Below are 16,058 nucleotides of genomic sequence, written 5' to 3' on the forward strand. Positions count from 1 at the left end.
TTGTTCTTTGCAGGACATCAACAATGGTGTCCCTTGTAAAATGTTTAAGTTTAAAGGGTTTGTTAAAGTTATTTCCCATTTCATAGGGCACTGTGGTTGCCAGATTCACATTCAAACTTATCATGGAAACATAAATCAATACCAGTGAATAGACACTGAAAAGTCAGTCCCTTGAATTGTTGATAGAAAATTAATTTAAATGCATATATTTGAAACATCAAATGAGGAATTGTTTTTTTTCATTCCCACTTTGTGAACCTAAAATACATTGCTGCAGTCTGTTTATTGCTTGTTCATTCAGAGAACGCATGTTTTATGAGTTAAATGAGTCAATGAGTCAATGAGTCATGAGTCAATGGACTCACAGTCAATATCGTTCATTCAATGTCTTGAGCGCATCAAATTATTTAATTTTTAGGTATTGTGTCAGATCTCCATAGAGACACTATCTTTATCTAAAAACTTAACTGGTTGCTTTTTGGAGCCCTTTTGTGGCATATTTAGATAGGCAGGAAATGTTCCACATTTTATGGTAAATAGTTCTGCCTAGTTTTAAGGAATATTGCAGCCAAATCTAATTGAATATGAGACATTTTGTGAATTTAAAGACTATTAATATTGTTTGCACTTGTTTTAAAAGAATTATTTTAGGGTTGGCACTCAAAAGTGTTTCTTCAATAATCTTACTCTTTAAAGATTGCCTTGGGAGAATTGGATTAAGGCTAGTTTTTTCTTTTAGCTTCTTTCCCCAGTGCCCTCTGAGAATGGAGTAGGTTTGGTTTTGCCCAATGTTGAAAGGGGACATAGTCCCTGGTGTTGTGGTCTAACCTAAGCTGGACGGGGGCATCTTTCACTTCCATAAAAATTAATTGTAAACTGCGTAACAAGCAGTCTGGCTAAAGTCCTTCACAAAAGTATTGTAAAATTAGTCCTGAAAAGCCCCGTGAGGGAGAGACTAATAGCAAATCATTGTATCTCATTGTATGAAACAATGCCTAAACCAGCTGCAAGGAATAGCTCATGGTGCTTTTTTACAAACACGGGCATGAGGGTGCTTGTAAGCATCTGAGCATTGTTTTGCATGCTAAAGTGTTGTTATAAATAATTTATTTCTCTAAGAGAGTCTTCTTTTCGTGTCGGTCATTCAAAAATTGTTGGAGCTGTTGGATGAAAGAGGCAGAACATTTAATGAGGCCCTCCTGGGGAGAGGGGTCCTTGTTCTCTTAAAATATTTGCTTGTATTTCCTTGTTCCTCAAATTACTTTCAGACTTGTTCCCAGCTTTTTCATCCCTAAAATTTAAAATTCACGTGAACGCTATTTAGAAGACCAGGAAACCATTTAAAACATTTTGTGGTATTTTTTTTTGTCAACAAATTTGGGTTGTCGGCGAGCAGAATTCGAACGTAAGCTGTTGTGCTTTGGCTGTTATTTGTGCTTTTTCTAACTATTCTAAGACGAATTCAGGCTGGTATTTTCGAATCAAGTGTAAGAAGACGGCAAAACCATAGTAATGTATTTAGTTGTGCTGACTTTGCGAATAAACACTTTGGTAACGTCCTTTCGACGGGATAGATCCACAACAATGTCATTTACGCACAACCGAAATGCCCTGTTTCACGTGAAAGGGCAAATGATTGACAGGATAGCACGGTTTTGACTGCCGCGCGCACTGCGGGCGCGGGTTCCGTATGCAAGGTGGAAGACAGACGATATATTGCTCCATCCTATAGCATTGGAAGGGGCTGATGAACCGCGGAAGCGAGACGAAGAAAGAAGTGGTTCGACTTTGTAAAATCGAAGCGTGCTCATTGGGAGTCCACGAAGTTTGTTGTTTGTTTGTTATTTATTTGTTTGAGCAGGTTGAAGTTTTGGCAGCTATTAAGCTGATGTCGACCTGCTATACCCACCCACCCATATACACACAGAGGACAGCCACAACACCGGGAACTTTATCCCCTACTCTTCTCGAATAGTGTGTGGGTTCTTTTACGTCCCACAGGGAACTAACGAACATGGAAGTTATTTGTGAGACGGGACCTCCGGCTTATCGTCCCTATCTGAGAAGACTTGAACGTTTAACCATTTGCGGATGTAATTACAAAGGCAGCACTTTCTCCTCAGTTATTTAAAGACCCTGAGTGTTGGTCCGGCCGGAGTCGAACTCACGACCTCCCGCATGCCAGCCCGTTGCTCAACCAACTGAGCCACCGGTACTTGGCCGCGTGCTCAAAACATTTCCGAGACGACCATTACGAAGTGATGTTCCATGGATTGACAAACGTCAATTATCAAAGAAGACTACAGAAAGAAATTGGTATTTGCGTCTTCCCAACGATCCACGCGCCTTGTGTTTCAGGGGAAAGTAAATCAGAAAGCAAGCGAGCTGAGAGGAAGGTCATAGCTAGAGTCATCGCTAGACTCATTGCTAGCATCGCTGGACGACATAATGAGTGCATTTGAATATTCGAACCTTTGTTGAGTCAACTAAAAGTTCTTTAGACGAAAAACTAACCTTGTGAACTCCTTGTTAAAAATGCACGCATGCAGGCCGCCATCTTGGATGATACGTGACGTCATTGAGCTCAATCTGAAGTTTTGCGGGAAGTTGGAGCACACAAAGTCTTCCTATTCCAGTCATGTCTTTTTGTTCAGCAACATAAATTGCTCAAATAGGTCAGACGGACGAAACACCGTTTATGTTGTTCACATTTCCGAGAGAAAAGTTGCATCAGGTGAGCTCAATGACGTCACGTATAATCCAAGATGGAGGCCTGCATGTGTTTATTTTTGACAAGGATTTCACAAAGTTAGAAAGCTATTTCAAGATTGAAATTTTGGTTAAAATCTGTTCATCTCATGGACTTTCTATTAATCGATAAAAAAAGAATTGTCATTTTGGAGTGAAATTCTCCTTCAATACGCTTTATCCCACACAGAAAACAACTGGACAGTCGCTGGAGGGACGCTTGCCATGGCCTGAAATGACGTCACTAATCCCATTCTCCCGTATGCTCGGTCGTGCTCTCAACAATGCCAACTTTAAAAATTTATAACAAATTTGGGTTTTAACGGAATTTACCTGAAAAAATCAGGTTCGAACCCGTGACCTTTGCGATGCCAGTGCAATGCTCTACCAACTGAGCTATGAAGCCACACAGTTTTCGCTCTTTAGAAAATGCATACTTTGAAATGTGTAAGCCTATCAGTTATGGCTTATGGTTTTTAGCAATTGAAGATTCTTTCTCCGATCTAACTTAGTAGAGAAGTCAAAGTAAAAGGATAAACTCTTTCTGTTAAAGCGTCTTGACAAACGTACATGTTACTAGTGCGCTCAATGGCGTGGACTCGGTGCAATAGTCGATAACTATTTAATTTTCATATATCTGCGTGGTGATGAATAGCAACCAATATGTACTCTACTCACGCTGGCAAGTTTCTCCTGTCCAACCGCTCTCACAATGGCAAGTGAAGTTTCCGTCACCTTCGTTGGTGCAGTTTCCACCATTAAAGCATGGGCTGGAATCGCACGGCCTTATCTCTGAAAAACGAATGCCAATGCAAACTTTTTTTTTTTACTTTGCAACACTTTAAAAGGCAGGAACGGAAATGGGGCAAATTTGCAATTAAGCCGCTCAGTTTTCACCTTTTTTGTGAAAAAAGTCAAAAACAGCCATTCTAAGTACGAAATGCAAGGCCACCCTCTTCCACAGACAGGAGGTCTTATGGACTTTTCATGTCTCCACTTCTCTCTCTCTCTCTCTCTCTCTCTCTCTCTCTCTCTCTCTCTCGTGCCCCCTCCCTCCCTCCCTCCCTCCCCCCCTCTCTCTCGCCCTCCCCCCCCCCCCCCCCTCTTTCTCTCTTTAATTTAGAAGTTTGTATACTACGTATGTGATCCGCGAACTATGTTGCCTTGTTTGAGGACCAGTATTACTGGGGACAAGTTGTACATCTAACTAAATAGGAGTGGCGCTAACCCCAGCCGTAAATACGGTAGGAGCTATTGAAAAAGGAGCCTTTGGGTTGCCTCTTGACTTGAGTTTTGTTGTCATGTATATTTGAAGGAAAAAAAAGCGGGAACAGAAAAATTCAACCAGACTTTTGCTCTCCGCAGTAACTCAGCCTTAAATCTCTCATAGAAAAATACCTTGACAGCCATAGAGCTCCACTCTCATTGAAAACCAGTTCCACTTTTTTTTTCCTTTCATTGGTCTGATGCGAATGTAGCGTGATGTGATTGGTTGGCTCAGCTCGTTGTAGACCACCTTATCTCGATTTTTGTTTGCAATGAAGACCTAATTGATAACAAACAAACAAACAAACAAACAAACAGAAATCGTCATATTTATAAAAATGTAAAATTTAGAGAAATAGATATAATTTGCACTACTAAATTACCAATAACTCCTTTTTGAGGGCATGCCCAACATTGTAGACCTGGTTAAACAAAACGTTGCTGATTCTAATTTGTATTTGGTTCAGCCTTTTTCGGGAACGGGAATTTAAAGGTTTCAAGACGCGGAGAGATTTTTTTAAAGTCATCCATGGGATAATTTTGATCTTATCGGAATGCAAGAGAGATTTTCACAATTCAAGGTTTTACACGTCGTTCAAAACTTCTCAGTTAAGCCAATGCAAAAACTTTCACTCTTTAATGGACCATTAAGCTCGTGTTAACGCAAAAAATATAATTGTAAGTATGATTAACAAAAAGATTCCATATTGCCTTGCCTCTCTTCAGTAATAGATCACAGATGACGTCACAAACTTGACTTGAGGAGCACGACAAACATGGAATCTATCTGTTTTATACAATAAATAATTATATGGTTTTAATTGTGACGTCAGCTTTGCGTCCGTCCTCTGATAGATCATAGATGAGAACCAATCAAAATGCATGCATTGTTTAGCTTATTATAAAATTACCACTGATGTGAATCAGTTGAGTGTCAGGTTAGCAGTTTGCGAATCCAGTTCAGTTAAAGCTCTCACCTTTTTAGTGGCTCCTCCATCGTTATAATACTGAAAGTTCACACCATCATCACTGTACATCAGTTTGTATTTCTCAACCCATCTGGGTCTTCCTCGGTAATCAGTTCCTCCTTGTGTTGCTATCCCCGACACGTTTCTGTTTCCGCTTCCCAAATCAACCTGGAACCATTGCATGTTGTCTTTCAAGCGAGAGGACCAAGATCCTACTTCGCCTGACGATAATTTGTAGTTAAGTCTTCCTCTTGACGCCGGGTGTTCAGATTCGCTTGACGAAGCAGTAATTTGGTCGTCTTTTATTTTGCCACTTTCCATTCCAAGAGCCATGTTGCATTCTAGCGAGTGAAGAAAGAAAGAATGAGTATTTCTCTAAATGATAATGCAACCGGACAAAACATACTTTTATTAATTTCCTTTACATTTGGAAAAAGCTAAACCTCTCGCTACCAAAATTTATAGACAGCAGTTAAAGGATTTTAACTCGTGTTTTACTTCCCGTGATCCGCCAATACTAATTTGTCATAAGAGGAATGAATCAAGTAGGCTATGCATTGTTCACGAATGCAGTGCACAAGAAGTCTCTGCAACGCTGGATAGTGAGCGTAAGTGATATTTAGCAACTATTCACCGAAGTGGAGGTGGCTAGTGGTGGACATTTACCTCTCCACTGAGGTGAATAGTTGTTTTAGTATATACTAAAACAGTGAGATAATATAGCACAAAAAGTTTTTGAAACTTGGAGTTCAAATTCCACTCTTACAAAAGGATTAATTTGATTTCTGAGCTCTCAAAATTAATTGTGAACAGTTGTTTTATTATATACTAAAACAGTGAGATAATATAGCACAAAAAGATGATTTTATCTCGTGTCTTCCTGTAAAGATTACAACATTTTCGGGCGCAAATTTCGCGCGAATTGCTCGGTAATGAATAGCAAAACGTATCCGGAGTTTGAGTAGCCAATGCAATAACCTCGCGCGTTCAACAATATCCTCTGTTTCAGGATATACTTAACATACAATATCAGCGAGGTTGCTACTTTCTTTGCTAAGGGGTTGCCAAGGGCTGTGTCACGAAATTTCGCCAAATTCTGCCGCTATTGGGAATTGGCAAGCAAACTGAATCAAGCGAAACGTAGAAGTAGTTTCTTAAAACATTGAAGGAGGGTTTGAATAAAAGAGCAATACAAAAAGAGACAGGGATGGGCGAAATTGAAGGAGATTAAAATGGATTGCAATTGTGGTTTTTGACAGCTGTTCAGCTTAACAGTTTGTTCAAAGTTTATCTCTGATGTTTAAATGATGTATGTTCGACAGAAACGTTTTTCTTACCAAGCTTTGAGTTTTGTTAATGAAAACTATTTTTTTGTTACGTTAAACGACTTCCAAATGTCACTTGTATAATTATTTAAATCTTTGGATTTATCTACGTTGTGGCCAGCGGAGACGACTTTATTCCATGCAAGAAGCAAACTTCTCTTGAACCAATTAATACAAGTGCAGCCGTAAATATTGAGGTAGAATAACTCTCCCTTACTTTCGCATTGATCGCCCTTCCAGCCAACCGCACAAACGCATCTGTATTTTCCATTTTTCATGTCGATGCATTTCCCTCCGTTTAAACAGGGATTCGAATCACAAGCTTGAAAAAAATAAAAAATGTTAAGATAATTCAGTCGACAGTTTACAGTGGTAAAAAAGAAACAAAAGTAACTTTAAAGACTCTCTGTTTACCGAGATGCACAGCACGCAGACAGGGAGGTTTCGTATAATATGAAATCTCCATTTCTCCGTCGGTGGTTTTTTCCTTCTTTAAATCATTCGTTATCGTAGACGTCTAACGGATTTGTTCTTGCTTAGTGCTTCTTATTACAGCTACATTATCATAGTTTATTAGGGACGAGATATTCGCAAGCTTCGTTCGTGGGCCCAGTTATCGGCCAGCGGGCCCAGTTCTCGGTCGCAAAAGAGTGCGCTCGATTCCTCAAAAAAGACAACGCTTTAATACCATCTTTGTTGTTAAGTCACTAATAAGGCTTGTGTTTGATATTTCGACCACAAAGTATTCTTAAAGAGCTTTGCACACCTAGTTTTTCTCTTAAGTGCAGTCAAGCGAGGCTAAAAAAGAGTTTGGCATTTCAAAACGGGGTTACGTCAGAACTCATGGTTTAATTCATATCTACTGTCAGAACTTGCCACCCCATTACAGCTTTATTTTTACAACTGATTTGACACGAAAACTCCATACAAAGCTATGAGCGCTTTTTCGTGTTGACGGCGAGCAGGGTGGCAGAGAATAGGCAATTACGCAAAAGTACGGAAATATTGAGGAGTGAATTTAGGTCAAAGAATAAAACAGGCCAGCAAAAGTTTATAGTTAACAGATAGCTTTATCACTCTACGTTCTTTATGCCAAGAATTTGGGCCTTCTATACGGATAAAATATAAACTTGAATTAGACAATGTCATTTGAGTAGCCGTAAACAAACACGTTTTCAGGGAATCCAAATTCACCTACCATCACGTCACCTCGACGTGCTCACAGTATGTAGTAGCTGTAAACTTAAAACTCGGCAGGACGACAGAAAAGGAATCAAGCTACCTTTATTCAGATTCATTTGTGGCGCGAAAGATAAACGTTGAACAAAAAGTGGCCGAGAACTGGGCCCCATACTGTACCCAAGTTGTTGTGTGACCGTTAACGGCAGCGTTTGCAGCAGAGCCTTAGTGAACAAATTTGCCAGGAAGAGTAAATTCAATGAATAGTATATATATGTTTTTTTTTTTCAAATTGTCAAAGATAAAACCAACGAGTACTTTTACCAACAACGGAGATCGGTATTGAATGTACTTTATTGAAATTTGTTTTGTACATATTTATTGCGACGGGAGCCGCGTTATTACAGGTGACAAAATCAATCCGAAATACCCGATAACATGTTATAAGTCCAAGAGCGGCAGCGGCGCTTTATTCATTGCAAATTTATTTTTTATTGGACAGGCCAGCGTTTCTAGTATTCGTTTGTAGCTTTTTATCGCTTATTTCTCTCCTAGTCGTTACTTCAAGGCGAATGAAAATATAAACAAAGGCGCGTAAAGCATCTCGGTAGACAGAGAGTCTTTAACGATAAAACAAGCATGGAGTCAAATGAGAAAGAAGTATGTAAGGTTTTGAAAGGTTGATGGATCTCCTACCCCTCCTTTCCTCTTTGCTTAAGACGTCTACAAAAACTAAATGTCGATTATTCAGATTATTAGAAAACAATATCCTTTTCGCGATGAAATGTCAACCTACCTCCACAAATTTCAGCCAAAGCGGATACCTCATTGAGCAATTTCTTGATCTTCGTTATTTTATCCCTCATCTCATCTTTTGGTCCTTCCACACTGTCTGCTACATAATCGAATCCTCTTTGGTACTTCTTGATTCCAACCACGGATACTTCATCGAGCATTTTCTCGATCGTAGTTATTTTATCGCTTATCTCATCTTTTGGTCCTTTCACACTGTCCGCTATATAACTTAAGTTTCTATGGAAGTTCTTGATTCCAATCCCTGTAACGGGCACAAATACTCAGGGTTATACCTTTTAAAAATATAGAGAATACTTTTTTAAAGCCTTTACCGGTGACTCTTTCTTGGAACAATCGTGAGAGTTTGAGTGGACCTACAAATGTAGATATTGTTAGATGGGACAATGTTACGCAGGTTTAGGTTCTATGATACTCTCAATATAAAAGCACAATTCTGATTGGTTATAATTGCTAATTTAATTTGTAATAATATAATCAAATATACTTAAACCTCGATGAAGGTCCTACAAAGTTGAATTATTACATTTTGTTTCTTGAAGTTCAAATTCCACTCTGACAATAGGATGAATTTGATTTCCGAGGTCTAAAAATTAATTCTATTACGCTTTGTAAATAGCCAGTTGATTGTTTCCGGCCTCTCAGTTGGGGTTTTATTATTATTTTTATATGGAATCGTTGATTCTAGATTATTACACCCCAGTGCCTCTCCCTAAATTAACAAGTAAAATGGACTTTTACTCTTAATATGCGCAAAAAAAATACCCAGGTCTGATTGGTTAATAGAAATGCAGTTTTCAGTTAACACCGTGCAGAAAAGGGGTAACTCAGCGCATAAAGAGGTAATCAAATAAACAAAGTATTCTGACTTGTCAAGAAAGTCATAGATAGCCATTCAAATGCACTCGAAATCATGTGATTGCCTATTATCCCATATCAAGAATACCATATATAATACCCTTTGTTTGTCCCTCTAAAATTTTGCACAAACATTGTTTTTATTTTCTCTAGGGACTTATAATGGTCCCAAGAGAAACTGGAAACAATGCTTATGCAAAATTTGGGATGGACAAACAAAGAGTATTATGGTATTTTTGATATTGCCCAATACAAACAAAGTGTGCAAATTTGTACCAGTTTGATAAGGGAAGGGTTTGGTTTCCTAACTCGTTAAATGTGAGATAAAATTGGTTATTTTTTTCCTTTCTTTGCTCCGAGAGGTTTTTCTTCGAGTATTCCGGTTTTCCCCTCATAGAAAGCCAAAGACGTTTAATCGTTTCAGGATTTACTTAACAGAAGCTGATTTTTGTAGGTACCACTCATAATTAAGGTTCAGTTAGCTAATGTTCATGGCAATTTTGCAAGGCTGTTGTGAAAAGGAGGTGAAGGATTTGTTGGTTTAGGGACTTATCAAAGTAAAAGAAGCAAGAAAAAAAGAGCGGTTTTCTAAATGAAAGTTTTCAGTAATTTCCACTTCGTTTGTAAGGCACCCGCAGCCTTTTGTTCAAATAGATAGGTCGACTTAAGATATCTGAAAAAGCCTTCTACCTTTGGTAGCGTTTTATTGTTTTTACAAATCCAGATATCATGTCTTGCTAAAAGGAGGGAAAAATTCATTTGACAGTGATTTTTGGAGGAGTTTGGCATCAAACCTAATGCTATAAGAGACGAAATAAAGCGTTGTATTAAGAAGGTCCAAAAATCGGTCACTCTGGGACAGGACCAAAAGAGGTGACTACGTTTTTCTGGTTCATCTTTGCAAAAGGAGCAGTTTTGGTCGTCTTGTAGGCCGATTTTAACTACGAATTCGTTAGTTGCTATTCGTCTGTGCAAAACCTTGAACTGGAATTCGAGAAGTCTTGTGCTTGTACAGCACTTAAAAGCTAGTTGGTAAGTACCATGCCAGTTAATACATTCTTCGTCTTCTATGCCGCATTCCGTTACCCATTTCATTTTTGATCTTCTTGATGAGACCAAGGGCAACTGGTATAGAGCGTTTATGACGTCACGGTGGCCAATGTTGGTGTTCCAAATATTATTCAGTCTCGATCTCGTCCTACAATATGGGCGATATGAGCGGTTTCAGAGTGAAAACAGAAAATGAAAGATTCTCTGTTGCATGCTTACGTTGTCGTCAAAACCTCAAATTTGGTGATTTCACGTCGTCGTTATGCAGAGGACCGCAAACATACCTGCTAAAATCAGTTCTGCACGCACAGCACGATTATTTATGCTCTTCTAACCAATGATATTATTCTTTTGTGGCGATGTCGTAGTCGTAGCAGTGGTCGTTTCTTAAACTCCCTAACATCTGAGCAACGATGCTCTGAAAATGCGAAATTTTACAAAGAATGCGTGGAATCATTAGCGCTTTTACCACACAACAATTTCTTAGTTTTTGATGGCTAATAATTCGCTTGATATCAAAGCCAAATTGCTTTAAAGGAAAAGTACGGTCTAGAAAAAGTTTCTCTGAATCGAAATTTCTTTACCTGTATTGTCATACTTGACCACTCACTTGGACTAAATGTGTTTAAATAGCCAACAATAACGCTTCAAAAATAGGCACATTTAAATTGAAATCCACCATCTTCGTTTTTGCATATGCAAACGCGGCTATGACGTAAGCAATAGTCAAGGGTTTCTCCGGATAACTAAATGTATTTGATGAAAAGAAGAAAAACACAGGTGAGGAGAGCAATACTTTGTAGACTTGAATCTTAATCCAGAGGCTAAACTGTATTGATGTTGGCTCCACCTCTGAACAGATTTACGTCGTGGTCGATTCAGGGGTCGATCGAGCAATTTGTGTGACTAGTTTCCACCAAAATAAATTTGTCAATGAGACTTAAAATCGAATGACGTAGCCCTGAGCTTGCCCTCCCCTCCCCCCCGGAAGATTTTTGAAACTTGGATGCTCTATATTGCAATCTGGTTCATATTTGGAAATATTTAGGATCAAAACAAGTATAAAAATTTGCTTTAAATCCACAAAATTTAGCAATTTTTCTTGGCAAACACGTACTAAAAACTATTTTATAAAAATAATGTTCAACATATCATAGGTGTTACTACATAAGAAGCAGAAAGCTTATCTAAGTAACTATTCTAATTATATCACATTGTCCAGTCGGGTATTAGCCATATAAATGTTTCCAGGCTCCTCTGGCTCTACCCCTGAAGATTCGCAGCCATTTACGAGCCTAATGGTGTCGCAGTCAGCTTGTCTTTATACTTGGGATTTTTGGATTTGCCTCGTGGAACTGGTGTTTCATATTCCATGGGATTTCTTTAGTTTTTTCCATATTTTTTTCTAAGAACGAAGATTTTAGTGTAAAGATTTTTCATCTTTATTATTCCCATTTTTAAGAACGAATAATTTTCATGGTCAAATATTTATTCATCCCTCCTACTTGATTTAGTTTTTTGTACATGTACTATCTGACTGTTTCTGAGATTACATTTTAAATTTCACACAGAGTTTGTTTCATTTGTTAACCTTACTTTGGGGTTGAGAGTTTGCTTTGTGAACATCTCCCCCTCATTTTACAGACTAACCATAACTTTTGTCTATGATTTTCCCTCAACTCACCATCCACACACACACTATTCCCCAAAACTACCTACTGATTAATGAATGTTTTAATTAGTAGAGAGAAACCCCTTCTTGTAAGGCGGATTCTTCTATAAACACCAACTAAGACAGCCACAAAGGTTACTAACCGGTAGGTTATCTGCTGCATCATGTATTCATATTAAACAAAAAGCCATATAAATATTTCTAGGCTCCACCACGAGGAGGTTCCCGACCTACAAGCCCAAGGCAAAAGAAACTGTTTTGTACCAGAGTTAGTTTTAAATTCAAAGTGAAGAAAGGTTCTTACATCACCACTGTTGATACAAAACTCCGGAAGGGCTTAAAAATTTCCTTGGAGATTGCTGTCATCAGGGTTGTCATCTCGTTTCCCCCTCAACTTTGACCACAAAATATTACAGTTTTTACAGTCGATTTCGTTTTCTCTCGATTTTCATCGATCTGGGCTTGAATCAACCGGTTTAACTGCTGGTCAGTGGGGTCGGTTTGCCTTCTCATTGCAGCCAAGAAATTCTGCATTGCCATGACAGAAAATTTGTGAATTTCTGACTTTCCGCTCGAATGGCTGTCGAACCTTCCACGCGCCGTCATCCAAAATGTAAGCGGGGATCGAAACAGTTTCTCTAATTTGGCACCATTTTTGCCACACTTCATTCCGAAATTAAACAGATAGTAGACCTGGCTTGCAGGCGCTTTCAATAAACCGAAACTTTTCAGCGCCGGTAAACGAGTTAATGACTCTCTACATGATACCGATATCAAACGGTGAACAGTCTTCCTTTCGACAAACAGGCTCCCTTGAAAGTAGCGACGCCATGCACGTCGCTCAGATCGATTAGTTCACGACCAATGCACGGAATCGCAGCAGCCAATGAGAACAGACTTTGACTGGTGCACAATTATGGTCAGCCAATGAAAGAGAGTTTTGACTAGTGCACAGGAAACAGTAGAAAATTTGCACTAGTGCACATAAATTGAGCAGAGATCTACGGAGGGGAAGGGGGAAGGGTTGAGGACTGGGCTCAGTGAAACTCAAGGCGCTGGTCCGCTGGAGGCTGGCCAAAAAAATGCAGTGCAGTTGGAATTTACAAATTCTGTATTATAATTAAACACCTGGGACGAATTGGCATCTTGCGGTTGAGACTTTCTGGCATGGTTTTCTTAGGTTTTTTAAAATCTCTTAACGATTCTAACTAGTTTCTGGAAACTAGTTGCACTAGTCTGTATCCACCCCTGGTCGTTAAACAGGGTTTTATATGTGAGTTATGCAGGAGTTTTACAAAGCGAAAGAGAGCTTGCAATGCTATCCCGCGCTCATTGCTGTGAAATAAATGCCTGGAAATCAAGTTTAATCTGTCTACCGTGGCTTTCTACGAGATCTCTGTTACAACTTCAAAACGAACGATCGATTTATACATTTCCATCAAATGGTAAGAGTAAATCGTTTCAGTAGTTTCTATACTGCTAACAAAATTTAACCACAGCGCATAACAGTGAAAGTCGTCTATACATGGCTTGGTTCAGTTTTCTCGCTCCAATATAATAATATTTTGGACTAGTTGACTGAGATTTCCGTATGAAGCGAATGTCACCAAGACCAATATTCATATACCTGAAGATCCCGCTTGAAGTCCTCCTTGGTAAAATGACAGACCCCAACAGACAATATAGCAGTCAGGTTTTCACGTTTAAGGAATCCATCCACGTTTTATTTCATTTTATTTAACTTTTCTTTAAATTTTAAATTTCCGTTGTAAGCTTCGGTTTTTTTAATTTTTATATGTGTTCCCAAGTCTAGAAAAACTGAAAAACTGACATCAATTTGTTTTTTACCATACCAAAAAGGCAGAGGGGTCAAAATTAAGTCAAAAAAACGAGAAGAAAGCGAGACAAAAATGCGCGAAACTTCAATCTGACGCAAGTAATATCGCGTCATTATCGCATAAATTATAAATTTATGTGTCTGTCCGCTTATTGACAATAAAAATTAGTTAATGAGCGCGCGAGAATTTTTGCAGTCATTGTAAAAATATAAATCGATCGTTTGTTTTGAAGTTGTAACAGGGATCTCATAGAAAGCCACGGTAGACAGATTGAACTTGATTTCCAGGCATTTATTTCACAGCAATGAGCGCGGGATAGCATTGCTAGCTCTCTTTCGCTTTGTAAAACTCCTTGGCCCGGTTGTTCGAAAGCCGGTTAACGCTAATCGCAGATTAAAAATTTACCAAGGAGATTATTTCTCTACTGCCAAATGTTGTACAACGCTGATATTTGGCAAAATTTTACTTTAGAGGAAGTCAATCTTGAAAACCAAAAATAACCAAAAGAAACTTCCACCGAAAAGTTGAAAAAATTAAACCAAAGTTTACGCTAATCCTGGATTAAGTTAATCGGCTTTCGAACAACCGGGCCCTGTATATAACTCACAGATAAAACCCTGTTTAACCACTGCGAGGTAAATCTGCTCAGAGGTGGAGCCAATATCAATACAATTTAGCCTCTGGATTAATTAAGATTCGAGTCTACAAAGTATTGCTCTCCTCGCCTGTGTTTTTCTTCTTGTCATCAAATACATTTAGTCATCCGGAGAAACCCTTGACTATTGCTTACGTCATAGCCGCGTTTGCATATGCAAAAACAAAGATGGCGGATTTCAATTTAAATTTGCCTATTGAAGCGTTATTGTTGGCTATTTAAACAACATTGGCCCAAATGAGTGGTCAAGTATGACAATACAGGTAAAGAACTTTCGATTCAGAGAAACTTTTTCTGGACCGTACTTTCCCTTTAATGAGATAAACTGTTAACGATGATATCATCAAAGATCACTCTATACCAGTTGGTTTCATGCCCTACCTTCTCTCTATTCCTGCTGCTAGATTTTTGTAGTTAGAGAGTTATATAAGAAGAAAGGTGTAGCCATGCCTCGATAGATAATGTAATAAAGAAATAACTTCTTGAGGCATATATGTTTCTAATCGGTTAAATACTTCAAACGTTTCGCCGTTTAGAGCTTCGTCAGTGAATGAAGATTATAAGTACAAGATTGGTTTATGTAAAAAAAACTTAGTACAATAGCTCATTAATTTGATGGTGTTAATCTAGATTTAGAGCTCGTCCATTGCAACCATTCATAACGTTCTCATGCTTGCGGATTTCTAGCGCTTCAATGATCTTACGCACGCTTCAATCTTTACGCTTCAATGATCTTACGCACGCGTAAGTTAGTTATATATATATATATATATATATATATATTTCATGTCTTAATTCAGTGATAAAGCAATGAATTGGTATAGCTTATATCTGTTGTTCAAGAATTTCTAGAAATACAGGGATATTTCTTAAACAGCTTAAGCAACTTTGTTATACTGTAATCTATCCATATAAATCTATGCTATATTTCCTAGGGCAGCGCATCTACTTCCAACTTAAAGAAAATTCAGGTTAAACAAAATCACATTGTTCGTCCGATATTTCTTAACATCTTGTATGCTAAACACACTGAAAGTGTTCTTCCATTATTAAACCTACTAGATTTACTCCCTGTCGAAAACATCGATGGCACAAAAAGCAATTACCAGTTAGTTTTTATCAACACTTCCGCGATGCCAGCCGTCCTCATTCATATAATACAAGATAGGCATAAGACCAATTTCTATAAAGTACGTTTTAGTACAAATAGTGATAAATGAACTATATCGGCTACGGCTGTTTAACTGTGGCAGGAATTACCCACTGAACTAAATCATATACAACACTTTAATTTCTGTAACAAAGTAAAACAATATTTGTTAATCAAGCAAATTAATTATTACAGTCAATAGTTTGAGTGAAATATTCTTTTCGTAGTTTATTTTGTTTCCGGTCTGTGTTTAAGTGTTGTGTGGGTGTTTTGTTGTTTTGCTTTGCATGTTTTTTTTTGCTCCTGATGTCTTCATATTAATTAAACTGAATCAATACAAGACTAGTATCTAGCTCGGAAACCTTAACGGTTTATTTAGACCATGGCTAAGCAATTCCTTACCCGTTATGTATTTTTTGGTTCTTTCTGTTAAAAAATTACCTCAAGTCATGTAACTAAATTAAAATTACAAAGTGAAATGTAAATAAAGGGTGTGTTCCTTTCGGCGAATCCAAAAACCGATTTCTGATCTTGAA

The 16,058-nt window shown here is 38.2% G+C and overlaps 1 protein-coding gene across 4 annotated transcripts in view; it reads right to left on the reverse strand.

Annotated features, from left to right (window-relative positions):
• LOC138033491 (uncharacterized) overlaps positions 1-16,058 on the reverse strand; it is a 43,873-nt gene that overhangs the window by 13,961 nt on the left and 13,854 nt on the right. For all 4 annotated transcript variants that reach the window (XM_068881237.1, XM_068881236.1, XM_068881238.1 and 1 more), the window contains exons 3-7: positions 8,283-8,543; positions 6,525-6,629; positions 4,992-5,323; positions 4,147-4,294; positions 3,427-3,540 (exon numbers count right to left, since the gene is read on the reverse strand). In XM_068881237.1, coding sequence (XP_068737338.1) covers positions 3,427-3,540; positions 4,147-4,294; positions 4,992-5,323; positions 6,525-6,629; positions 8,283-8,543 — 960 coding nt within the window. The remainder of the gene's footprint in view (positions 1-3,426; positions 3,541-4,146; positions 4,295-4,991; positions 5,324-6,524; positions 6,630-8,282; positions 8,544-16,058) is intronic.

This window comes from Montipora capricornis, chromosome 14 (genome assembly GCF_036669925.1).
Source record: "Montipora capricornis isolate CH-2021 chromosome 14, ASM3666992v2, whole genome shotgun sequence".
Classification (NCBI taxonomy): Eukaryota; Metazoa; Cnidaria; class Anthozoa; order Scleractinia; family Acroporidae; genus Montipora; species Montipora capricornis.